The following is a 25,222-nucleotide window of genomic DNA, read 5'->3' on the forward strand; positions in this document are numbered from 1 at the left end:
CTCCCCTCCCGCTTAGGCCCGACCCACAGGCCTGGCCCCTCCCCTCCTGCTTAGGCCCCACCCACAGGCCTGGCCCCTCCCCTCCCGCTTAGGCCCCACCCACAGGCCTGGCCTGGCTGGTCTACCTGCTCCACTCAGTTCTTTCCCTCCCCGCTAATTGTGCATCCTCCTTCACTTCCGTCCTGGGAGAATGAGCCTGGCGAGTGCCCCTGCCTTTCGTCCAGCCAGAGCCATCTTCCCACGCCCCCGAACCACCCCTACCCCCAGAGCAGGGTACCCGGAGATGCATATTCCCAGGGTGGGTGCTCGGAGGGGTTGATTTCCTGGGGCCGAGGTGGGACCTGGCAACCTGCACTTTCACAAAAGCCCCTGGAGGTCGTAACAAAGTGGCACCTTGAGAAACACCCTGATGGAGAGGCTCACCTATTCACAGCCAGGGCCCTACCTCCGGCCACCCCACCCACCCGCTCTGCAAAATGCCCTTTAGTGTTTAACCGACCCACCCAGGAAGTCTTCCTTCATCTCCTTTATTGTTTTGTATTTGTTGTTGTTGTTTTGGGGTTTTTTTGTTTTTTTGTTTTTTTGAGACAGAGTCTCGCTGTGTCACCCAGGCTGGAGTGCAGTGGCGCAGTCTCGGCTCACTGCAACCTCCCCCTCCCGGGTTCAAGCAATTCTCCTGCCTCAGCCTCCCAAGTAGCTGGGACTCCAGGCGTGTGCCACCACACCCAGATAATTTTTTTGTATTTTTGGTAGAGACAGGGTTTCACCACATTGGCCAGGCTGATCTTGATCTCCTGTGTCCTTGTGATCCACCCGCCTTGGCCTTGAAAAGTGCTGGGATTACAGGCGTGAGCCACTGCACCCAAACTTTTTTTTTTTTGAGATGCAGTCTTGCTCTGTCGCCCAGGCTGGAGTGCAGTGGTGCAATCTCAGGTCACTGCAACCTCTGCCTCCCGAGTTCAAGCAGCTCTCATGCTTCAGCCTCCCAAGTAGTTGGGATTACAGGTGATTTCCATCACGATTGGCTAATTTTTGTATTTTTAGTAAAGACAGGGTTTGGCCAGGCTGGTCTCCAGCTCCTGATCTCAAGTAATCCACCCGCCTCAGCCTCCCAAAGTGCTACGATTACAGGCATGGGCCACCGCGCCCAATCGCCTCCTTTAAATGTCCTCTTTACCTCCCTTTCCCTCCCACCCCTGCTCCCCCAGGCATCTGCCATGGTCAAGGTTTAGCTCTCCAAAGTCCCTGTTACAGTCAGTCAGTGTAGGATGTCCTGTCTTGAAAAAAGCCATGTCCCAGGCCACTCTGATGCCTCTGTCCCTATGAAGGGGTATAGCCCATCCCAGACTTCCCCTAAAATCCCATCTCCTTCTCCACCCTGTCCCTTCAGCCAAGAGTGTCGAAGGCCTCCCCTCCCCAGCAGCCCTGATTAGCCTGCCCCAGGAGGGGAGCCAGGCCTGGGAGCCCAGCCCCTTCTCTCATCTGCCACCTGCCACGCAGGATTCCATCTTCCCCTAATGGCTCAGGCTGGCCACCCATCACTTTTTCCTTCTGGTTGGTCACTTTCTATTCCCCACAGTCCGGTTCTGCAAAGAAGCCGTGTGGCTCTAGGGCAAAGTCAGGACAAAGCCTGCAGCAAGAAACCCGGGAGCCCCCATCCCCCCCGCCCCCCGCCCCCGCCGCCGCCGCCCTGCACCTGCCCCCAGCCCCGCCCTGTGCTGCCTCTCACCTGAGGCAGCTTCCTGGGAAACAAGAGCAGGAGACCGAGCTGGCAAGCAGCTGAAGACCAAGCTTTGGCAGTGGCCTGGGGACAGGAGAGGGCTGTGCAGAGGACAGGCTGTTCTATCCTGAGGCTTAAAGTGTCCCAGCCAGGGAGGTGGGGGGTGGGAGCAGAGAGAGGGCAGGGGTACAGAAAAGGTAGGGGAGGGCACTCAGAACCGGCAGGGTGCGGTGGTTCACGTCTATAATCCCAGCATTTTGGGAGGTCGAGGCAGGTGGATTGCCTGATCCCAGGAGGTCAAGACCAGCCTGGGCAGCATAGCAAAACCCCATCTCTACAAAAATAAAATTAGCCAGGCGTGCTGGCGAATACCTGAAGTCCCAGCTACTCAGGAGGCTATGGCGGGAGGATCATTTGAGCCCAGGAGGTGAGGCTGCAGTGAGATCTGACTGTGCCCCTGCACTTCAGCCTGGGCAACAGAGTGAGAACATGTCTCAAAAGAAAGAAAGAAAGAACCCATCCTCCCTCCTTGATGTGGGTGCAGGCTGGGGTCTATGAGGGGAGAACGTGCAGCCAGGCAGTGGCCCCGGGGGAGGTGCAGGCTCCATCAGCCCTGAGTACTGCCCTGTGCAGGAAGAGAGTGCAGGATCCTGAGGGCTGCCCCCCCACCCCCTCGGGCGTGTCTACCCCACCTGACCCCTCAGCTGCTCTGCCCTTGTGCTGCGGACAGGCTGCTCCTTAGGGAAGGAAGGAAATGGGGCCCTCCAAGGCCATGGGGTGGGCATAGGAGCTGAGCAGGGCTGCCAGGTTGTGAGCTGGTCCCTGACCTCCTATCTGGCCTGCTGGCTCTCCAGAGCCCTGGGGGGCATCATTGTGAGGCTGGACTCTGTTGTCTTCCTGGCAGGCATCCACAGAGACCCCACCACCACCCACCCACCAACCAGGTGGCCACCCACTCATGCACTGGCTCCCTCCCTCATCCCCTGAGCACCTACTGTGTACCAGCTCTGGGGATGCAGAGCCCCTTCTCTGGTGGGGAATAGGCTTAGAGGTGATAGCATGTGGGGTCAGGATTCTGGACAGGCACCCCCAAGAGGAGAAGGGACTCAGAGCCCCTTGTAGACAGACACCTGCTCACTCCTCTCACTGCGGAAGTCACCTCCTCTCTCCTGCTTCAACTCCTAGGGCCAGCTCCCTGGCTGGCCCACATCCCAGGCTGCTCCTGACGTACCTTCATGCCAGGAGAACGGCAAGGGCCCCAGTCCTTCCTCCCTCCTCCCAGCAGCAGAGGCTCCAAGGCTTCTGGGAGCCTGAACCCCTCTCCCCTTGCCTAACCTAATAGCAAATGCAATTGGGGTTGGGGGATTTCCCGCAGGAGGGAGGGAGGGCAGACATCCTATCACATACGAGGAGGGCAATATTGTGAACGCTTCAGCCCCACTCCGACCAGTCCCCTCCCCTCATGGGCCCACTCTGCCATCATCGCATCCACTTCTATTGCCCCCTGCCCCCCATCTAAGACACAGCCTTCAAGCCTTACCTTCCAAAAGGCCCTTATAGAGGGGGAAACTGAGGCACTGGAAGGCTATGTGGATTGATTAAAGTCACCCATCTAACAAATTCTGGGCTGGAACCCAGGTCTCCCGACTTGACTCCAGGGAACTTTCTGGACCATTCCATTTGTCTTCTGCCCTGGGATTTGGAGTATGGAGTATAGGGGTGACCCAGAGGGGACAAGAGTCCATCCTGGCAGGCCCAGGCTGAGATGCACTCTCAGGCCTCCACATCTGCAGGGCTTCCTGGCAGCTCTCCGTCCAGGGCTGATTTTGTCGCCCAGTGCTCCCCCTTGAGCCCCAGGTGACAGGCTGGGAGGCTGTTCTGGGTTCCGTACATCCCTTGCCTCTGTGCTGTTTTGCAGGTGCTCCAGGACCACCTGGCGTGCCCATCATCGTGCGGTATAGCTCTGCCATCGCCATCCACTGGTCCAGCGGAGACCCGGGCAAAGGGCCCATCACTCGCTACGTCATCGAGGCCAGGCCTTCAGGTGCGCCCTGCCCTGCTGGGATGACACCCTAGACCCACTGTCTCCCCCCGCTTCCTGGGTCCCTCCACTCGGGGCATTTGTGTCTGTCCTCCCACCTGAGAAGGCACTTGTGCTACTGCAGGTGAAGTCACCTGGCCCTGTTGGGGAGTGAGAGAAGGGATGGGGGGGCTCCTAGAGCTGGATTCCTGGCTAAGTAACCCCCAGGAGGCCCCCAGAGAACAGTTCTTAGTGCTAGCTGAGGACCAACTTGGGTCAAGGAACCCTCAGGAAGCCAGAGGCCGGAGCATGTGGCTTACGTGGGTCAAATACTGAATCCTTCACGTGACCCCACTGATGGGTGCCCCATAATTAAGGAGACCCCAGCTGCCTCTCGAAGCCCTGCCTCTGCCATCGTGGCTGTCTCTGCAGCCGCTGTAATGGTACCAGCCTCTCCTGTCAACCCTGAAATTGAATCACAAGAACTTCCAAAGCCATCAGGAGATGCGTGATGGATAAGTCACTCTGGGGGGCTGCCCTCCACTGCTCCGGTTTCACCCATCCTGACACCCGCTTGCCGGGCTCTGCTTACTCACAGGAGCCCGCAGCCACTGCCAGCTCCCGCCGTTGCTAGGTTTCCAAGTTAATCAGAGGTGTCAGAGTCAGCAAGAGCGGGAAGCCTGTTCTCTGTATCCCATAGATCCGCAGTTAGGTGATGGAAATTGAGAAGGAAAAGAAGACTTTGTTGTTCCAGCCCAAATAGCAAATAGCAATCATGATGGGACATCATCAGGCATCGTGGTAGCTAATACTTCTAATGGGGAATATGGATGGAAACATCCCAGGGACAAGTTGTTAATACTTCGAGGGAGCCGGGCACTAATCACCCCAATAGCGAAGAGTTAATAATTCTAGCTCCTGGAAGCCGTGACCACCCGCACCTGCCTTAATCACATGCTAATAATCACAGGTGCCTATAGCGAATACATCTAGCTGCTCAGATCCACCGTGTGGCCGGAGGCTGCACATGGGGCTGGCTCCCTCCTTACTCCAGATGGTCCGTCCCTGGCCCTCTGGTGCCAGCTGCTGAGTTGGCCTGGAGACCACTACGTGCTTCTCCCAACCGAGGCCTGCACCTGCTTATTCCACCCGTTGGCCAGCTGGGGTGCCAGGCTGTGGAATGTTGGCCCGGGACTCTGGTCATGCTGATTCTCCAGTGTTTCCTGGGAGGCCCAGTGGGGGACTCCGGTGTTCCAAGTTTGCAGGCTGTGACTTGGTCCACACTGGTGGAATCAAGGCCTGAGAGTAGAAGGAAGGACCAAACCAGGCCCCCATGAGAAACCAGGACTCAGAGCAGGGCCAGGGCCAGAGAGCAGAGGATAGGACCAGTAGCCAGCGAGGGGAGGAGCAGGGGAGAGGGGGCGAGGGGCAAGCTGGCCTGTCCCTAAGGCTGTTTGAGAGCAGGCTGCTGTGATGAGGTGAGCCTCGCTTCCCTTCATGTCCCCTGCCACTTCTTCTGTGCCCCCTTCTCATCTTCAGGGTGGCATAGCCCTTGTCTTACACTTGCCCCTGAATTGCCTGTGCTTCGTGCAAGGGAGGATAAACTAAATACACTCACTTTCTGCAAGCCAGGAGCTTGTAGAAAGCACTGCAGACCCAGGGAGGGGGTTTCCTCAGGGATTTATAGCTCCAGGAGCCCGTCCTGCACATCAGCCAACTCCTGGGGCTGGCCTCCAGAGCCCCAGTGTGACATTCTAGCAGCTTCTGGCCTGGCCCAGTTGCCCCGGCCTCACCCTTTGTCCCTGTGTGGGGTGGAACAAGGCGGGTTAAACAGCATGCAGGAGAGCCCAGCTTCTGGAAGGCAGCAGCAGGGTCCTCAGCCATCCCACCCCATCCAGCAACCACAGGTCCAACTCCTGACTGCCTCAGACAGGGAAGGTCAGTGCCAGCAGTGAGGTGGCCCCAGGCAGAAACACCAGCTCTGCTGCTGACAGCGTGGGACCTTGGGAAGAGGAGTGAAGCCTCCTCCAGGCCTTGGTGTCCTCATCTGGAAAATGGGGGCAGTAGTAGTTCCTCCCTCTGGCCATTTCTGTGGATTTGAAAAGGAAAGCATGTAGACCCAGGATGCTTGACAGCGGCGTAGGTGCTGGCTGCTGTCACCATCATCATCATCGTTACGATGATGTCATTTGAAGGTGAGAGAATCCAGACGCATGTGAGGAAAATGGATTTGCACCTCAGTACTAACGTTTCAAGGCATGAAGCTCCGAAATTTGGCACCTAATGCCATGAAAGGCCAAGAAAGAAAGGTTCCATTTATTTATTCAAGAAACGCTGAGAAAGTGCCTCTGCTGGATTCTGGACCAAGGAAAACTAAGAAGAATTAGTCGTGATCCTTGCCCATGAGGGATTTCACAGCCAGCAAGGGGGAAAGAGAGAGAGACGTTAAACAAAAATATGGGTACAGTGGCTCACACCTGTAATCCCAGCACTTGGGGAGGCCAAGGCGGGGAGATCACCTGAGGTCAGGAGTTCGAGACCAGCCTGGCCAACATGACGCAACTGGCGCACACTTTTCTGTTGCCGCTGACAGACCAGAATTCCCGGTGCCACTGCAGCTGCTGTCCGTACACCCGGCTCTGCTGCCGCCATGGGGATCTTAGAGAAGATCTCGGAGATCGAGAAGGAGATCGCTCAGACGCAGAAGAACAAGGCCACTGACTATCACCTGGGCCTGCTGAAAGCTAAACTCGCCAAGTATCGGGCCCAGCTCCTGGAATCATCCAAATCCGCCCCATCCAAAGGAGAAGGCTTTGATGTCATGAAGTCGGGCAATGCCTGCATGGTGCTGATTGGATTTCCCTCTGTGGGCAAGTCCACATTCTTGAGTCTGATGACCCCCACGGTCAGCGAGGCAGCATCCTATGAGTTCACCACTCTGACGTGTATTCCTGGGCTCACTGAATACAAAGGCGCCAACATCCAGCTCCTGGACCGTACCGGAATCATTGAAGGCGCAGCACAAGGAAAAGGCCGTGGCCGGCAGGTGATTGCTGTGGCGTGCACGGCCGATTCGTCATCATGATGCTGGATGCCACCAAGGGAGAGGTGCAGAGGTCTCTGCTGGAGAAGGAGCTGGAGTCCATGGACATCCGCCTCGACAAGCACAAGCCTAACATCTACTTCAGGCCCAAGAAAGGCGGCGGCATCTCCTTTAACTCGACCGTCACACTGACCCAATGCTTGGAAAAGCTGGTGCAGCTCATCCTGCACTAATACAAGATCTTCAGTGCAGAAGTGCTCTTCCGAGAAGACCGCTCCCCAGATGAGTTCATCAATGTGATCGTGGGCAACTGGGTGTACGTGCCCTGCCTGTATGTTTATAACAAAATCGACCAGATCTCCATGGAAGAGGTGGACTGCCTGGCCCGAAAACCCAACAGTGTGGTCATCAGCTGTGGCATGAAGCTGAACTTGGAGATGCTTTGGGAGTACTTGGCCCTGACCTGCATCTCCACCAAGAAGAGAGGACAGAGGCTGGACTTCACAGAGACCATCATTCTCCGGAAAGGGGCCTCAGTGGAGCACGTGTGCCACCGCATCCACTGGTCACTCACCAGCCAGTTCAAGTATGCCCTGGTGTGGGGCAGCAGCACCAAGTACAGTCTGCAGCAGGTGGGTCTGACCCACACCATGGAGCATGAGGACATCATCCAGATGGCGAAGAAGTAATGGCGTCTGCCAGGCCTCCCGCCCGCCTGCCTCATCTCCCTGGGGCGTCGGTCCTACTGGGACACACAAACGCCCAAACAGAAAAATACAAATACCCGCACCCCGGGAAGAGGTCCCTCAAGTCTCCGCTATTTCCAGAAGTTTCTTCAGTAAGCAGATGAAGAGTGCGTTGGGGTACAGGGGTTCAACTGGAGGCATTTCCCGTAAGACAGAGGCCTCTCGTGGGGGTTTTGAGCTTGGAGTGCTGGGTCTGCCTCTGTGCCCCCGGCCCCTGCGCTGAGGGAGCAAGCTGCCCACCTGCCTGCCAGCCGGGGCCTAAAGCAGATGGCATGCTCAGTGCCAGGCGGGAAGCTGGGCCTGCCTGGGTCCCTGGAAGCTGTGGCTGCTGTTACAGCACCTCCCTCCCTCAGCTCCTGCCGGCTTCCCTGACACTCAGGGTGGGGGCCGTTCCAGGAAGAAAGCCCCTTGGGTCCCCCACATAGGGCTCTCCAGGATTGGAAGCAGAGGTTAGTGGCTTCAGAGGCCCAGCTGACACCCTCCACAGCCTAAGGGATGTCCTAAAGTGCCCCTCCTTCCTTGCCCCCTCCCAGAGCAGCCCCTGCCCAGCACAAAGCCCCCAGACCCTGGCTCTGCACGCCTGGGCTGGGGACTTTTCAGTTTAGAATCTGTTTTCTAAGTCCCCAGTTCTCCTGGCTCTCCTTTCTGAAATAAAGGATTGAAAACAGTTAAGGATTACAGGCATGAGCCACCACTCCCAGCCTTAAAATGTGTCTTTATAAGAAACTTCAAGGGAGGACCAGCCACTGCGATTTGGTGTGGAGGAGGGTGGATCCAGCAGGCCCAGCCCTCAGGGACCACACTCAGGACAGGGATGGAAGCGGGGTTTGGGGCTCCCCCTCACTCCCAGGCCTTCCTCTGTGCTCCTGCAGATGAGGGACTATGGGACATCCTCATCAAAGACATCCCCAAGGAGGTGAGCTCCTACACATTCAGCATGGACATCCTGAAGCCGGGCGTGAGCTATGACTTCCGGGTCATCGCAGTCAACGACTACGGCTTCGGCACCCCCAGCAGCCCCTCCCAGTCTGTGCCAGGTACTGGCCCGGGGGCAGAGGGAGTTGGGGAGCCCCGCAGCAGAGCCTGGCAATTGATGCTGGGCGGAGGGGAGGAGGAGAGGCACCAGGCATGAGGAGCATGGGGCAGGAACCAAAAGGCATTGTCCCTTGGGGCTGCGAAGGGGCGAGTGCTGGTGCCCAGGGCTGGGACAGCCCTCAAGGCCAGAGGAAGCTGGGGGCCTTGATTGTTTGGGCTCCCTCTCAAGGACTCCAGAAGCCCTGGGTAGGCGCAGAGCAGAGGGTCCCACGGGTACAAATTTCCACGCACTCATCACCTAGGACGTTCAGGGGCACCAGGCCATAAGCTGTCTTTCCATGGAAGCCTCCAGCCTCAACATGGCGGGGTCAGCAGCCTGCAGAGCAGCAGTGGTACTGGCGGGCCTTAGGCACCACCTGTATGGCAACAGGGTCACCACCCCTCCCCATTTTCCTCCCCTCACTCTTCCTATCTGGCAAGTCTTCGATAGCACAAAGGGCTCTGCCATCTAACCCCATGACCCATAATGTTATCGCTAACCACTCTGAATACAAAGGTCCCTTCCTCCTCCTCCCCCTCCCACACATTGACCACATTGATAGAACCGAATCTTCTCCTTTACCCACATGGATAGAACCAAACCTACTCCTTTATCCACATGGAGAGAACTGAATCCTGGGGCAGAAGTGCTTCAAGACTGAAACAGAAAGCCCACCCCTTGTCCACAGCAGCATGGGTAGTACTCGCTGGGTGCAGAAAGCACAGCATAGGCTGGGCGTGGCGGCTCGCGCCTATAACCCCAGCCCTTTGGGAGGCCAAGGTGGGTGGATCACCTGAGGTCAGGAGTGTGAGACCAGCCTGGCCAACATCCTGAAACCCCATCTCTACTAAAAAAAAGTAGCCGGGTGTTGTGGCAGGCATCTGTAATCTCAGCTACTCGGGAGGCTCAAGGAAAATCGCTTGAACCCAGGAGGTGGAGGTTGCAGTGAGCCAAGATCATTCCATTGCACTCCAGCCTGGGCAACAAGAGTGCAACTCAACTCAAAAACAAAAAGAAAAAGTAGCTGACACACTGCCACTGTCCCATCCTGTGTCCCCAGCAGACATCACTAATCGATCCTAGCACTCTTTCCTGTTGAGCCACGCAGCCATCTCAGAACACATCTGACATCAGCCCTCCTGGCAGTCCTTTACCCACTGATCAGAGCGGGTACTTGAGGTGAACCCATCCTTACAGAGGTTCTGCCTCATTCAGAGGGCACAGACCCTGCCTTCGCATAGATTGTGAGCGGCTGGTGGAGTCCCAGCTGGAGCGGGAGATTGAGAGGGAGGAAGGGGCTGAGCACCCTGGACCTGACCCCACCCATGCTCCAGCCCAGAAAGCCAACCCCTTCTATGAGGAGTGGTGGTTCCTGGTGGTCATCGCCCTGGTTGGCCTCATCTTCATCCTGCTGCTGGTCTTTGTGCTCATCATCCGGGGCCAGAGCAAGAAGTACGCCAAGAAGACAGACTCGGGTGAGTGAGCTGGACCAGCCATGCTGACTGGACTTGACTTTTACATATCTGCCCTTTGGCCAGGACGGGGGTGATGGGGTCCCTCTCTTGGTAGTACACCTGCTCTTGTGGGCGGGGCAGCCTAGGGTTTCTGCACACAATCTCAGTCTCCTATTTTGGTCTCAACTCTACTGAGAGAAAGAGCGCGTAGCCCAGCCAGGTGGGGAGTGGTATGGGAGAGGGGAGGCCACACGATCTAAAGGGTGTCGGTCTCCCGCCGACTTCAGGGAGCAGCGCCAAGTCTGGAGCCCTAGGCCACAGCGAGATGATGAGCTTGGATGAAAGCAGCTTCCCTGCCCTGGAACTCAACAACAGGCGGCTCTCCGTCAAGAACTCTTTCTGTCGAAAGAACGGCCTATACACCAGGTAGTGAGCCCTCTGGGGGAGTTGGGGAGCCAGACCCAGGGTGGGAGAATGCTGGGGAGGGCCGTAGAGCGGGCGGTGCCCACCTGGCCGTACATTGTCCCGGGAAACAGCATTCAAGCCCCAGGGCTGGGAATGATCAGCAGAAAGACACGGTGGGGCCCAAGCAGGACCACCAGGGGCCGGTCCCAGTCCCCACCACGCCCAGCCACAGCCTGGGGCTGAGGACGCCCTGGGGAGAAATTTACCAGGAGGTGGCTACTAAGAGTTCCTGACAGTAACAGCAGAATGCAGATAACTGGCAACATTTTGCAAACCAACCTATTGCTGTTCAGAGCCAACTGCCAGGGAAACAGGCCTGCAAGTAGTCACTCGCCCCGAAGGCAAGACAGGCCCAGCCAAGGCAGACCGAGCAAACACACCTTAGCGAAGGATGCCTGAGTACCTACCGTCTTCCTCCCCATCCGGGAAATCCTCTCCCCTGGGTCCTGATTTACGCCCATTAAAGGACAACCTCCTATCCCCATTAGCCTCAAAGGGTGGCATCTGAAAGCAGCCCATGAGGACAGGACAAGGCTGGTGGGCGAGCACAGCTTCCATTTTCTCCTGACTTCTTTCTAACCCCAGCCCCCTCCTAGGGCCCACTCCCTATGGCCACTGGGCTGCCCATTTCCAAGGGCCGGAGACACTGCTGGGGCCCACCTGACCCTCCCCTGATGTGTGGTATGGTGGTTTTCCGCTCCCCTGAGCTCAACAGGGACCAGGCCACAGGGCTCCTGTGTCAGGCCTCAGCCCTATTGGCATTCCTAGCTCATAGGAGGTGGCAGGCAGGAGGAGTCCAGCCTCTCTTGGGAGCTCACAAAGCTTCCCTCTGTCTCTGTCTTAGAGAGACGAAGCCATGTGTGTGTTCATCTGGAGGGTGGAGGGAGGGGCTCCCAAAGCCGAGCTCTCATCCTCCGCCAAATCAGCCTTCCAAAGAAAGAGCTGTTTGAGGCTCCCATAGCAGCCCCGCCAGGCTGGCTCCGGGTCACTGCCACATGTAACAAGGGGGCATTTCACCCATGGCCTCACCTTCCCTGCCCCTCCCAGCCTCTCCTACCCACAGTGCACACACATTCAGGCCCCTGTGTGCCCCCAAAGCCACTCTGTGTACACAAAAATCCCATTTGCACCAAACCAACTCCAGGAAGTGGGGCCCTGAACCCAGCCACAGTGACACCCCCACCCCACATTCACGCTGCGTGTTGCCTGGACCGTGTTAGCCTGGCACCCTATTTTTCCCTCTATGTCCTCCGCCAGGCCCGTCTCCCAAGTCCACGCCCAGGAATGAAGAGGAGCAGAGGGTGGTGGGGACCCATCCTCCCCAGGCCTCCCTGTGGTCTCCCCAGACCAGGAGAGGCTGCCCTGAGTGAGGGCACCTCTCAGCGCCACTCCCCTACTCTCTCCAGGTCTCCCCCTCGGCCCAGCCCGGGCAGCCTGCACTACTCAGATGAGGATGTCACCAAGTACAATGACCTCATCCCTGCAGAGAGCAGCAGCCTGACCGAGAAGCCCTCGGAAATCTCCGACTCTCAGGTGAGGGCAGGAGGGCCAGGTGTCCTGCAGAGGGCAGGGAGCAGCCCCTCCCAGAGTGGGACAGTAGATGGGCTTTCTTCCTTTCCTTCATGGGGCGCCAAAGACTAAGGAGCCCAAGAAACCACCCTGAAGTCATATATGTCCCATCCCAAGTTCTGCTCAAAGTTGGCAGCCAGTGCTAACGAGGTCCCAGGAACCTTGATCACAGGGGTGTCCCCCGAAGAGCATGGCCCTCCATACTTACAGGAGTCACCCCACAGGCTCAGTTACTCATTAGGTCTGGCCTGCAAGGGAGCATGCTGAAGGTGCAGAGAGGGAAACTCGGGGCAAGGTTGACACATAAGCCCTGCCTTGCCCTGGAAAAATGCTCCACTTAACTCCTCAAGGATCAGAACAAGCTTCAGAAACAGAGGGCTGGGTGCCCTGAAGCCCGAGGTTGGGAAGCAGTGTAGACCAGGAGGCGTTAGGCTTTGGAGCTTTGGACCTGAGTTTGAATCCTGGCTTTGCTGCCCGTGAGCTGGGATGTCCTGGGTGTGCCAAGTAACCTCTCTAAGCCTCAGTTTCCCCATCTGTGGAACAGGCAGGGTGATAACAGGCTCTGTCCTGAGGCCATGCGAGGATCTGCTGAGATTAGACACACGAATGCAGCATAGAGTCAGGTACACGGCAACCATTCTATAAATGTCAGCTTTTATATGAAGTGCGGGTCGATGCTTCTGGAAGACACAGCTTCAGAGAGCAGCCATTAGGTGGGTCACGCGGGGACACTGTGTCCCAGGCTGTGGGGGGAAGGGCTGTGTGCATTCCAACCACGAAGTCTTACAGCTTCCCACCCCAGCCCTCTCCGCCTCAGCCAAGGCCAGTGGTTACTGAGGAAAGGGCCACGAAAGGCCACGAAAGGGCACTGCATCCCACGCCCTGGACCTTTCTGCCCAGGCCTGGGAGAGGAAGTAAAGGAAGAGGTGCCAGCAGGGAGCGGGGCTGTTGGCTGTGCAGGAGGTGCCAAGAAGCCTGGGATCACGTTGTGGGCCCCGTGGGCTGCGGGCCTCTCACTTACTGCTGTTTTGTTCAGCTCCAGGGTAACTGATGGGCTTGGCAGAGCCGAGCAGGCTGGACCTAACTCCCTAGCCCAAAGCTGGCAGGGACAGAGACCCCAACTTAGCCCGGCTTACTCAGGGACTCAGTGGGGGGCAAAACCCATGTGATCCAAGTTGTGAGATTTTTGTTGTTATTAAGACAGGATCTTGCTGTGTCACCCAGGCTGGAGTGCAGTGGTGCAGTCTCCGCCCACTGAAACCTCTGCCTCCCGGGTTCAAGCGATATCCTGCCTCACCCTCCTGAGTAGCTGGGACTACAGGCATAAGCCGCCATGCCCAGCTAATTTTTGTATTTTAGTGGAGACATGGTTTCAACATGTTGGCCAGGCTGGCCTCGAACTCCTGACCTCAAGTGATCCGCAGACCTCGGCCTCCCAAAGTGCTGGGATTACAGACATGAACCCCGGTGCCCGGCCCCACTATGGTCCTTATGAGGCCCCTAAAGAAGTGCTGCTGCCACTCACTTACCCATGTGACAAGCAGCTCGGCTACCAATCAGCATCTGCAATGCGGAGCCCCCACCATTTCGACCTTGGAGTGGGGGCTGATAAGGATGCCGCTGGTAATTCTCATGCCTATGACAGTTTGTGCAAGGTTTCGTCCCTGAGGATCAGCAGCTGCACAGGCCAGGGCCCTTTGGTTTCAGCCTCCAGGAAGAACGACCGCCTCTCTTTTCAAGGGCGTCCCTCCCCCCAGGTCTTTGGCGAGTGGGTTTTGCGTATGCTGCCTGGTTTATATTCTGAGTCAGACCACCCAAAACTCACTCTCCAAAATTGGCGGAAACCTGCCCAGCCGTTTTCCTGTGATATGGTAATAAACAAAACGTCAGTTTGACTTATAAACAAACACACATGATGCGATATGAGAAAGGCTGTAATTCAGCTGGGGGTGATGGGTTAGAGGAGAGAGAGGCTGGCTCTCACGTAGAGGGCCAGGGCACAGGAGCTGGGGGCAGAGGGCAAAGGCTGGAGATTGAGAGGCCCCTGGCCTGTTCGATAGAGCTTCTAACACTACAGCATGGCTGCGCAGCAACTTCATTTTCAAAACAAGAGCCCAAGTTTGGTAGAAAAACAATGTGTATACTTAGCACACAAGTAAATCTCAATGGAAAAGAAATTCCAAACTGATGGCACACACCTTCTGATCTTGATCTTCAGTTCTTGCAATATCATGACGGCCCCTTCATTGCATTGCGGTGAAATTAAGCACATTTTAAAAAGAAGATACATGAGCAAATCATGTTTTCTTTTTCTTTTTCTTTTTTTTTTTTGAGACAGAGCTTCTCCCTCGTTGCCCAGGCTGGAGTGCAATGGCACAATCTTGGCTCATTGCCATCTCTGCCTCCCGGGTTCAAGCAATTCTCCTGCCTCAGCCTCCCGAGTAGCTGGGATTACAGGCACGTGCCACCATGCCCAGCTAATTTTGTACTTTTAGTAGGGACAGGGTTTTACCATGTTGGTTAGACTGGTCTTGAACTCCTGACTTCAGGTGATCCACCCACCTCAGCCTCTCAAAATTCTGGGATCACAGGTGTGAGCCACCACGCCCAGCTGTGAATCATATTTGCTGTACTATTTATTACTAGAAGCCAGGAAGCATTCTGAGGATTGTTTGTGAATGACACCATCTAACCTTCAGAGTCCTCTGGGAGGCACTGGTGGCATTAAGACTATTTTCAAGTAAAGATGATGAAAAAGAGAGGGCTTTGAAGGCCCCCCACTTGCCGACAAAGAGCCCAAAATGCATCCCCTCATTGCCCCCACCCCCGTGACATCTGTCCTGCATACCGGCACAGGTGAGACTCTGTGTAGTACCTGGGAGGAGTAAGTGCTGGGTTTGCTTTCTATGAAACTTATTCATTCATTCCTTGATGCATTTACTGAACAGCTATTTGTTCTGTACCCACTAAACAGAACCAGACGCTGTAGAGGAGTCATGGCTATGGCAGTGGGCAAGACAGACTCTAATAAATGTTGCGTTATAATGTGTTATGATTTATTAGGAAAGGCCATATGTATATAAATAACCACGTTTTCATTTCTCATTAAAATATTATGAAACTGCTCAGGCGTGGTGGCTCACGCCTATAATCCCAGCACTTTGGGAAGCCAAGGCGGGCGAATCACAAGGTCAGGAGTTCGAGACCAGCCTGGCCAATATGGTGACATCCCGTCTCTACTAAAAATACAAAAATTAGTTGGGCGTGGTGGCACATGTCTGTAGTCCCAGCTACTTGGGAGGCTGAGGCAAAAGAATCACTTGAACCCGGGAGGTGGAGGTTGCAGTGAGCCGAGATGGCGCCACTGCACTCCAGCCTGGGTGACAGAGTGAGATTCCATCTCAAAAAAATAAATAAATAAAATAAAATATTATAGAACCACAGTAACTTGAGGAAGAAAGTGGTGAACAAAAGTCTTCCTGTTTCTTTCCTGCAGTGCAGAGGCAGATAAAGCAGCATGAGGAAGCCACTTCCCCTGGAGGCTCAGAGAGGGCTGCCTGAAGGAGGCGGCATTTATGTGAACTGGGCCCCAAAGTGTGAACAGGACTGGGTCAGGCGTAGAAGGGAACCGTGCAGGTTTGCAGCTGGCTGGAGTGGGGCTCGTGTTCTGCCATCACTCTTCTGCCGAATGGCTCTGACCTTTTGCCTGTGTTTACCTCGTTTCCACCAGATGGGCCATGAGTCCAGCAGGCTCAGCTGAGACCTCGCCGTCAGCTTCTCCTTAGCCTGACCACCCTCCAGACCCTGGCAGCCCAAGCTTGTGCCAAATGAGAAACGCTGCAAGGCAGAGACAGGCCAGGGAGAGGCTAAGCTACCTACTGGGCACCTGCAGTGTGCCAAGCCCTGGGCTTTGTGTGTTCTCATTTAACATCTAATTGCCCTGCCGTGCAAACGAAGAGGGAGAGAGGCCTTCACTGACTCCAGCCCCACCCCGGTGACCTCCTTCGAGCCCCCTGAACAGAGACATCTCTAACAGCCGGTCGGTAGGGGCGGAGCAGGATGCACACAGGCTGTCACTTTACCTATGAGGGCACAGGTGGCACATATGATGTTGATTCTCAGCTGACATTTTTCAAAGGACATTCCTGGGAGATTTCCAGCTGTCTTAGCACAGAGCCCAGAGCCTCGACAAAATTGTCCAAGGGCACAATTCTGAGGCTCTTCAGAGACACACAGGAGACACATCACCCCCACCCCACCTCTAATCCAGAGGCTGCAGCCCCTGCAGAGAGACCCCGGCTGGCCCCCAGAGTAGAGGCATACAGGGGAAGGTGGAACATCCTGCACAGACGTGCTGCTGGCTTCAGGCTAGAATCGGTGCGGAGCCCCTGGGACTGTGGATGCGGGAGGGGGCCCCTGCTTCCAGTCTCCCAAGTTGCTGCACAGGGTGCCTCCTCTGTCATCTAGGGCAACACGTTCCTCCCAGACTTCATGAGATTCAACAAGATAAGGGTGGCCTGCTGGGCCCCAAGGTCTTCACACAGTCCCAGAGGCCAGGACCACTCCTGACCCCGTCGCCAGCTGAGTCTGGTGCCAGATCCTTGGGGCTGGTGATGAACAAAAAGGCAAAAGGGCTTTGCTTTGCTTCCTCTTTTCTTCGGGGTCCTGCCTCCTTCTGCCGTCCCCCCCAACCCCGCCCCACTCCCGTCACCAGGACCCAGCAATTGCTGATTGAGTGGCTTTGAGGTGCTGTTAAGAGACCAGGGAGACGAAGCAGTCACTTGATTGCCTGTCGCCTGGCAGGACAGCCCCTGAAAGGCCCCCTTTGTGCTGGGCGAGTCCCTGGGAAGCTGCATTCAATTACCGAGGCTGTGAGAGTTGAAAGCGGCAGTAGGAGCCCCTGGTTCCCCCTCGCTTTCTTCTCTTCTCGCCCCACCCCCCACCCCGAAAAGAAACAGATGTTCAGGGAGATGGAGGCGGGAGCAACAGTCGCTGATGCAAAGCCCTCCTGCTTGGACTTGGGAGGGAGTGGGGGAGGGAGGAACGGTAGACCAGACTCGCGCCTGCCCGGCCCCTCCCGCAGCTCGGGCCCTGTTTGGCTCCCTGCTCTTCCTTCTGATGTCTTCCATCCCCGAAATGCTGCCCACAGAGTGCCTGGCACCAGTGGGCATTTGGCAGATACTAGCTGGTGGGACAAGGATGGTCTAGATGAGTGGACTTTGGGATCTGGGCCCTTAGGAGAGCCAGAGAATCCCACTCCCCACCTTGCTCCCAATCTGGACATGCCTGTCTTGGGCTCGGGGCTGGGGAGGATAGTAGATAACCTTCTTCTCCCATTCCAGCTGCCTGAGCACTGAGTCAGCCTCCGAGCTTCCTGGCCCCTTCTGATCCCTCCCAGGGGGGTTTTGAGGCTTCCCACTCCATCTCTTCCCTTTCTCACCCAGGATCACCCTTACTGTCCCCGCTGATAATACCTTTTACAGCATTCTCTCCTGGGTTAGCTCATTTCACCCTATGAACTATGGAGGTCTACCCATTTTACAGACAAGGACACTGAAGCTGAGAGAGCCTGAGTGATGGCTCACACTTCCTCTGCTGGCAAGGGCCAGAACTTCCCCGGCCACAAGCTCCTACCCCCAGAGACTCGTTCACTGTGGGATGGTCCCACGGTGATCCTGGGTTCCTCTGCAAGGCTGGGGCCTGGGGCTAGCCAAAATTCTAGAACCCTGGAGATGATGCTAACAACTGTTCAAGCCGGCTAGGGGGTAGACAGAGCAGCCTATAGGGAAAACTGTGGGACATCCCTGTCTGGTCTCCCGCACTCACAGACCCTCACTGCTCCTGGGCGGGATGGACCCCCAGGCTCCTGCCTCACAGACCCACTCTGCTCCCGGCCAGCCTGGCTCAGCCCAGCGTCAGGTGCCCCTGCTCAGCATATGGAGTCCCCCTGCCCTGCCTGTGCCCCCTCTTTGTTCTCCTGGGCCGGCAGCTGGGCAGTAGGCACAGAAAGGGGCTTGTATTCTGCGGCATAGCGTCACGGGGCAGACCGAGCCCAGGGACTTTCCATTGTCTTGGGCAGCCGGCTATGCCTGCCAAGAGGATTGAGGTCCTGGCAGGGGAGTGTCTGCTGGCGGGGGTGGTAAGGAGAGTGGCTGGGGTTGTAGAGGGGTGAGGGGAGGGAGGGGAGGGGCCAGAGAACATAAATTAGCAGATGGACTGGGGAATATTTAATTCCCACTGGGAGTCGGGGTGGAGGTGGGGCGGGAGCCCTCCTTCCCATCCTGTGGTCTCCAGGCAGAACTGTAGGAGTTAAGAGGTACGTGGGCTTTAGAAAATCAGGCAGATCGGAGTTCAAGCCTGGCCGGATCACTTCCCCAGCAAAACCCTCACCCTTTCTGTGCTTTATGTGCCCATCAGTACCATGCAACGTCAGTGCTCAGGTAGCAACAGGAGTTACAGCACAGAGGTGTGAAAATTAAATACACTGACACACGTCAGCATTTCGGACTGTCTGGCAGAGTGCCCGCTCCAGTAGCAGGGATCTTGGTGGTTCTATTCATTGCGGCTACATCTCTCGAGATGCATGCCAGTGTTATGAAGGACTCCGAGTTCCTGAGAACAAGCTGTGCGTCTCAGTTCCCAAAGCTCAGACCCTTTGGACAAAGGTCCCCACTCCATTTTCTTTACCTGTAAAGCAGGGCACAGCTCCCCACCCCAGACTTGTTTGGATTGGGCTAACGGGGTTTTATGTTTTACTCGGGTTGCTGTGATTCACTAACTGCCCACAGGCAGGGACATTCACTGGGCAGGGCTGAGGAGGCCTGGGCAGGGTCCTCTGAGCTGCATTTCGCTGAGCGTGTGCTGTACACTGAAATCAGAGCACTTCTCTTCCAGAGAGTTCTGAGGGTGGGCCCATCTGTTGTCGTATTCGCTCTCAAAACGTTGCGGGGAGCTCAGGGTAGGGGAAGGGCGCACAGTATTTTTAGCTCCACAATTCAATTTCACTTTCCAACCGAGACTGACTTTTGTTTGGGGCTAATGTCCCCAACAGATGAAGCCTGTGCCTAGGACATCCACGTGTCAAAAAAAAGTTAGGAATAATTTAATATTTTTATCTTTACAAAAAAAAAAACTTCAGGCTGGTTCGGTGTCATTATGCCATAATCCCAACACTTTGGGAGACCAAGGCAGGAACATAGCTTGGGCACAGGAGTTCGAGACCAGCCTAGGCAACAAAGAGAGACCCCCATCTCAAAAAAAAAAAAAAAAAAAAACTTTAAAGTTGTCATTACATAAAATTCTGAACTTTTGTTTAGATTTTTCTCATGCTTCGTTGGTAATCAAGCATTGTCTTTACATTGGCTCACACTCGGACAAGCGCTGGCATTTTTTCACTGCCCAGAGCCTCTAAAGGCCTTTCTGGCTCTGGCTTTGTCCCCACTCACAAAGTAAATCAGAAGCTGGACCAAGATGAGAACTCAGTAGGTTGAAGTTGAACCTTGAAAACATGACCCTGTGTCAGAGAAGCCAGACACAAAAGGCTACATATGGTATTATCCCGTTTATATGAATAAGTGAATCCCGGGAGACGGAAGACAGATTAGTGGTTGCCAGAGGCATGGATATAGGGAGTGGCTGCTTTGTGGGTGCAGGTTTGACTTTGGGGCGGTGACAGTGATTGGGGGCTGGATGGAAGCGGTGGTCGCAGGACATCGTGAAGCTCCTGATGCACTGAGTCCTGTGCCTTAGAATCGTTCACTCTCTGTTATGTGAACTTCCTTCAGTTGAAAACAAAGGTAGGCCAGACGAGGTGGCTCATGCCTGTAATCCCAGCACTTTGGGAAACTGAGGCAGGTGGATTACCTGAGGTCAGGAGTTCAAGACAAGCCTGGCCAACATGGTGAAACCTGTCTCTACTAAAAATACAAACAAATTAGCTGGGCATGGTGGTGGGTGCCTGTAATTCCAGCTACTCGGGAGGCTGAGGCAGGAGAATTGCTTGTACCCGGGAGGCGGAGGTTACATTGAGCCGAGACTATGCCACTGCACTCCAGCCTGGGCAACAAGAGCAAAACTCCATATCAAAAAAAAGAAAAGAAAAGAAAGGTGAGGGGAAGTGGCTTATGCCAGTAATCCCAGCACTTTGGGAGGCCAACGCAGGAGGATCGCTTAAGCCCAGGAGTTCTAGACCAGCCTGGGCAACATAAGGAGATCTCGTCACAACAGAAAAAATGTTTTAAGTTAGTGGAGCATGGCAGCATGCAACTATAGTCCTGGCTACTCAGATGGCTGAGGTGGGAGGTTAGCTTGAGCTCAAGAGGTTGAGGCTACAGTAAGTAAAGATCGCACCACTGTGCTCCAGCCTGGGCAACAGATTGAGACCTTGTCTCAAAAAAAAAAAAAAAAAAAATAGAGAAAGAAAGAAAAGAAAAGAATACTTGCCGGGCGTGGTGGCTCACACCTGTAATCCCAGCGCTTTGGGAGGCTGAGGCAGGTGGATCACTTGAGGTCAGGAGTTTGAGATCAGCCTGGCCAACATGATGAAACCCCTAAAAATACCAAAAAAATTAGGCAGGCCTGGTAGCATACATCTGTCATCCCAGCTACTCAGGAGGCTGAGGCAGGATAATCGCTTGAATCTGGGAGTCAGAGCTTGCAGTGAGCTGAGATCATACTGCTTCACTCCAGCCTGGGCAACAAAGCGAGATTCTGTCCCCCCCCCCCAAAAAAAAAAGATAAGAAAAAGAAAAGAGGCCGGGTATAGTGGCTCATGCCTGTAATCCAAGCACTTTGGAAGCCAAGGCAGGCAGATCACCTGAGGTCGGGAGCTCAAGACCAGCCTGACCAACATGGTGAAACCCCGTCTTTAAAAAAAAAAAAAATATATATATATATATATGAAAAAGAAAAAGAAAAGAAAACTCAGGTCTTCTGATTCTATCAGGTATCTCTGGGCCGACCCCACAGTAGACCCCTCCAGTCCAGGATCTCTGAAGGAAGCAGAAAGTGGGCACAAGCAGGCACTAGACCCCCTTGGCAGTGTGGGGGCCGGAAGGCCCACAGTCCAGGTCTTAAATGAGGCAGAGCAGAGTTTTGAACCAGAATGCCCTGTGCCTTCTGGCCCCAACCACAATGGCCTGTCCCCATAGGGCCACTGACACACCCAGATTCTCTGTCCTCCCAGGGAAGTGACAGCGAGTATGAGGTTGACTCAAACCACCAGAAGGCCCATTCCTTTGTCAACCACTACATCAGCGACCCCACGTACTACAACTCGTGGCGGAGGCAGCAGAAGGGAATCTCGAGGGCGCAGGCCTACAGCTACACGGAGAGCGACTCGGGTGAGCCGGACCACGCCACTGTCACCAACAGCACCAGCACCCAGCAGGGCAGCCTCTTTCGGCCCAAGAGCAGTCGGACTCCAACGCCCCAGAATCCCCCAAACCCCCCAAGTCAGCAGAGCACCCTCTACCGCCCCCCCAGCAGCCTGGCCCCCGGCTCCCGGGCCCCCATTGCAGGATTCTCATCATTTGTTTGACATCGGAAGAGGAAAAAGAAAGAGAAATGGCACCAAACTCCTCCTTCACCCCTCCTCTTACTGGCTGCCAGAAGACAAAAACGCCAAGAAACCAAGTCAACTTTTCACCTCCTGAGTTTATTTTTCCAGAGATTCCAGCGCCAGCAAAGCCGGCGTTCAGAAGGAGAAGGAAAATCATGCGAGGATGTGTGTGGCCAGCAGCTCTTTGGCTTTAAGATGATGGGGTTCACTGCTCCTTCGGGAATTTCACGGAGCTGGGGAAGTGGCCGTAGTGTCACTGCTACGGACACAGATTGGGGTGGGCCTCTGGGGAGAGAGAGGGAGTGAAGGCGGAGGACTGGGGCCGCCAGGCAGGCGTGGCCGAGGGAAGAAGAAGCTTCTGGATGTTCAGCCAGCTGCCCTCTTCCAGCCCTGCAGGACCCCTGGACCCACTGCCACTACCCTCTGAAAAAAGGATGGGTATCCCAGAGGCCACGCCTGCCTTCTCTCCCTGCTCCTCCTTCCCCTCTCCCTCCTGCACCATCACCATGGACAGCCTCGCCCAGACCCCCGTTCCACCTGGGCAACCTCTACTGCCCACCTCCCCTGCTCAACTTCTCCACTAAGCATTTGGTTTATTTAGAAAAAGGAAGAAAAAAAAAACCTAAAGGGTGAGAATTTGCTTAGCGCCTTCCTTGTTCCTGCAGATTTTTTTAAATTTTGAATCCAAGGAAGAAAGCCCAAGGGTAGGGGAGAAGTCCCCACCACTGGCCCCTGCCCCCCTGTGCTGGAATTTACCTTCCTGAGCGCGGACAAGGAGAAACGAAGTCTGGGGAGCAGAGGCGTAAATAAGGCAACTGGCCTGGGCACTGTGGGAGAATTAGGTTTAATGCATTGTGGGTAAGATAAGAATGAAGCTTTGACTGTTCTCTTTCTTCCAATCCAGGTTCCGTCTGCCCCACCTTTAAAGGGGTAGTCAGCTTCCCTAGGCTGGGAAGCAGTGCGAAACTGAGGGATCTCCCTCTGGGCAGACACATCAAGCTCCACTGGATAGATCCTCACCACACACACATACACACATGCACGTGCACGCACACACACATATCTCCCATGTACTTCCAAGGAACAGGGTCTAAGGAGCCTCTCCAGAAGAAACTCCTTTAGGCTTTCCTAGCCAGACAGCACACTCACTTTCAGATCTGTGTCTCTCTCACTGTCCACCATCAGCCTCCTAAGTACAGAGGCACAGGAGCCCAGAGGGATGGCCTAAGTCCCTGGTCCAGAAGCTGGGACACCCAGAGTTTGCCCAGTCTGCCTAGCACCCAATTTATAGACAAAGAAGCAAAGGTACCCTAACCCCCAGTAACATCTTCCAGGCCAAGCTCCACCTGGCCAGGGCCAGGAGGGGAAAGAGCAGGTCAGGAAGCTCAGACCAAAGTGGACACAGCATTCAAGATGCACACCCAGCAGGGGCAGGTCAGATGGGACCAAGTGACAGAAATAGCTGATGCGAGGGAAAGTTTTATACACACACACACACACACACACACACACACACACACACACACGATCTGCTCCAAGGGGTGTTCAGCAAAAAGCCACATCTAAGCCGGGTGAGGTGGCTCACGCCTGTAATCCCAGCACTTTGGGAGGCCAAGGCGGGCGGATCACCTGAGGTCAGGAGTTCAAGACCAGCCTGAGCAACATGGAGAAATCCAGTCTCTACTAAAAATACAAATAGTAGCTGGGCATGGTGGCGCCTGCCTGTAATCCCAGCTACTTGGGAGGCTGAGGCAGGAGAATAGCTTAAATCCAGGAGGCAGACGTTGTGGTGAGCCAAGATACACCACTGAATTCCAGCCTGGGTGACAAGAGCGAAACTCCATCTCCAAAAAAAAAAAAAAAAAAAAAAAAAACAGTCACATCTAGGGGCCAGGATCTTCCCATCCACTTGGTACTTCCGGATGCCAGGGTTTAGGGAGAGGCCTTTTTATCTAACTCCCTGGGTCATCCAAGGCCCTCTGTGTCCCCAGCCAGCCCTGTAAGCCTAGCCCAAATCCTCCCACCACTGCCGAGCTGGATGGCGGATGGCCCAGTAGGGGCATGTCCAGTTCAGCGGGGGCCCCTTCGTGGGGCAGGGCTCCCTGTGTGTACCGTGCACAGGCGCTGCTGGCCTTCTCCAAGAGGAGATGATACCCCATTGCGGTGGGTGAGCACAGTTCCAGGAAACCCGAGTAGGGGATTTGGGTAACAAGGTAAGAGAGAACCTGTGCCCCTCCCCACCAGCCCCAAGTCCGTCACTGTGCTAATGGTGACCGGGAAGGGAAGTTAGGGTCTGGGGCCCAAAGAACCCAAAGAATGGGCACACCCAGCCATGAGTTTTTCCCGAAGCACTTGACCCCTGGGAAATGTGAAGGGGGAGATGCTGGTGGATGGCTCAGCAGACAGCTCAGCCCAGCTCCAGTGTCCAAACAGCCGTTTCTCCAATGAGGAGGCCTTGGAAGGGAAGCACAAACTTTTCCCCAAAGAAGGGCTGAGGGTTTGCTCCTCCGGGAAGTAAGGTGCTCTCGGGGCCTCCTTGGACTTGCCTGGGGGCTGCAGTGGAGTCAGCCCGACCCCTGCTCTGCCCCTGCCTCTTCTGCCTCCACCCTCTGCAGCATCTGGCGTCTCCATGACAACACATCTGCAGCTGCCGGCCTGTGATCGTGCTGCGCTGCTTTCTTTTCTTTCTGCTCTTTTTTTCTAAATAACTTTATCCTTTTCCCTCTCCGCTGAGTCTTTAACCATTTAAGGAAGTTCCCAGTTTGCATTAGGGAATTCTTTTAGCCCAGCCCAGTGAGGGATTGTTTGGGAGGAAGCAGGGGTGAGTAAAAACATTGTGTATGTGTATATATTGCACATGAGGCCAATTTTCCTTTGCCTTTAATGAATCACCTGGTGCACTAAGGTAGTCCCCCCACCCTACTCCCCACAAGCTCATTCACACCCATGCTGACACCTACGTGCATGCATGGAATGGTGCCCATGCACGCCTGTACTCACACACATGCACACACAGATATGCACAGAACACACGTCTGTATGTGTGTTAGCAGAGAGGCTCTTGCAACTCCCTCTGATGGCTGAAGCCACCTCCCCCTTGAGGCAAGGGTGGCTTGGGTTGCTTGCACTTGGGGCGTGGCTGGGATCTGTTGTCTGAGAGGGTGAGGACACCATGCAAATTTAGACAAGCCCGTGGGATCAGGCTGCGCCCACGATGAAAGTCCCACACTCAGTACCCACCCATCTGGAATATTGTCTCCACAGCCCCAGTCACAGCTGGAAGCCCAGGTCTGCAGCTGTGGGACTTTAGAATTTTCAAGGACACATCTCTTTGCCCTTGTTTACATATCTGCTGGGGCAGCCGAGGCTCCCAACCCTCCTCCCAGACACCTGGCCACATTTGAATGGGGTGGTGGGCACTGCACATGTGCAACAGGGACCCTTCCTGGCCTGTGATTTTCTGAGCCAGTGATGCCAAGGCCCTGCCTGTGGGACTCCACCCAACATAGGTTCACACCAGGACACACCTGGCACCTTTGGCATTGCCTCCCTGTGCCCCAAGCAATCTCCC

General features: G+C 55.3%; 1 protein-coding gene and 1 pseudogene across 3 annotated transcripts in view; both read left to right on the forward strand.

Annotated features, from left to right (window-relative positions):
- The window catches only part of SDK2 (sidekick cell adhesion molecule 2), a 313,807-nt gene extending 291,278 nt beyond the window's left edge, over positions 1-22,529 (forward strand). For both annotated transcript variants that reach the window (XM_032241841.1, XM_032241842.1), the window contains 6 exons: positions 3,639-3,764; positions 8,402-8,566; positions 9,939-10,079; positions 10,346-10,484; positions 11,930-12,056; positions 21,277-22,529. In XM_032241841.1, the coding sequence (XP_032097732.1) occupies positions 3,639-3,764; positions 8,402-8,566; positions 9,939-10,079; positions 10,346-10,484; positions 11,930-12,056; positions 21,277-21,630 (1,052 nt within the window). In that variant the 3' untranslated portion in view covers positions 21,631-22,529. The remainder of the gene's footprint in view (positions 1-3,638; positions 3,765-8,401; positions 8,567-9,938; positions 10,080-10,345; positions 10,485-11,929; positions 12,057-21,276) is intronic.
- On the forward strand, positions 6,319-8,198 carry LOC116525722 (annotated as a pseudogene). The gene has a single exon (XR_004257790.1). The product of XR_004257790.1 is annotated as a developmentally-regulated GTP-binding protein 2 pseudogene (transcript).
- Positions 22,530-25,222: the final 2,693 nt, after the last annotated feature.

The sequence above is a fragment of the Sapajus apella genome, unplaced genomic scaffold (genome assembly GCF_009761245.1).
Source record: "Sapajus apella isolate SASKATOON/1434 unplaced genomic scaffold, GSC_monkey_1.0 scaffold48, whole genome shotgun sequence".
Taxonomy (NCBI): Eukaryota; Metazoa; Chordata; class Mammalia; order Primates; family Cebidae; genus Sapajus; species Sapajus apella.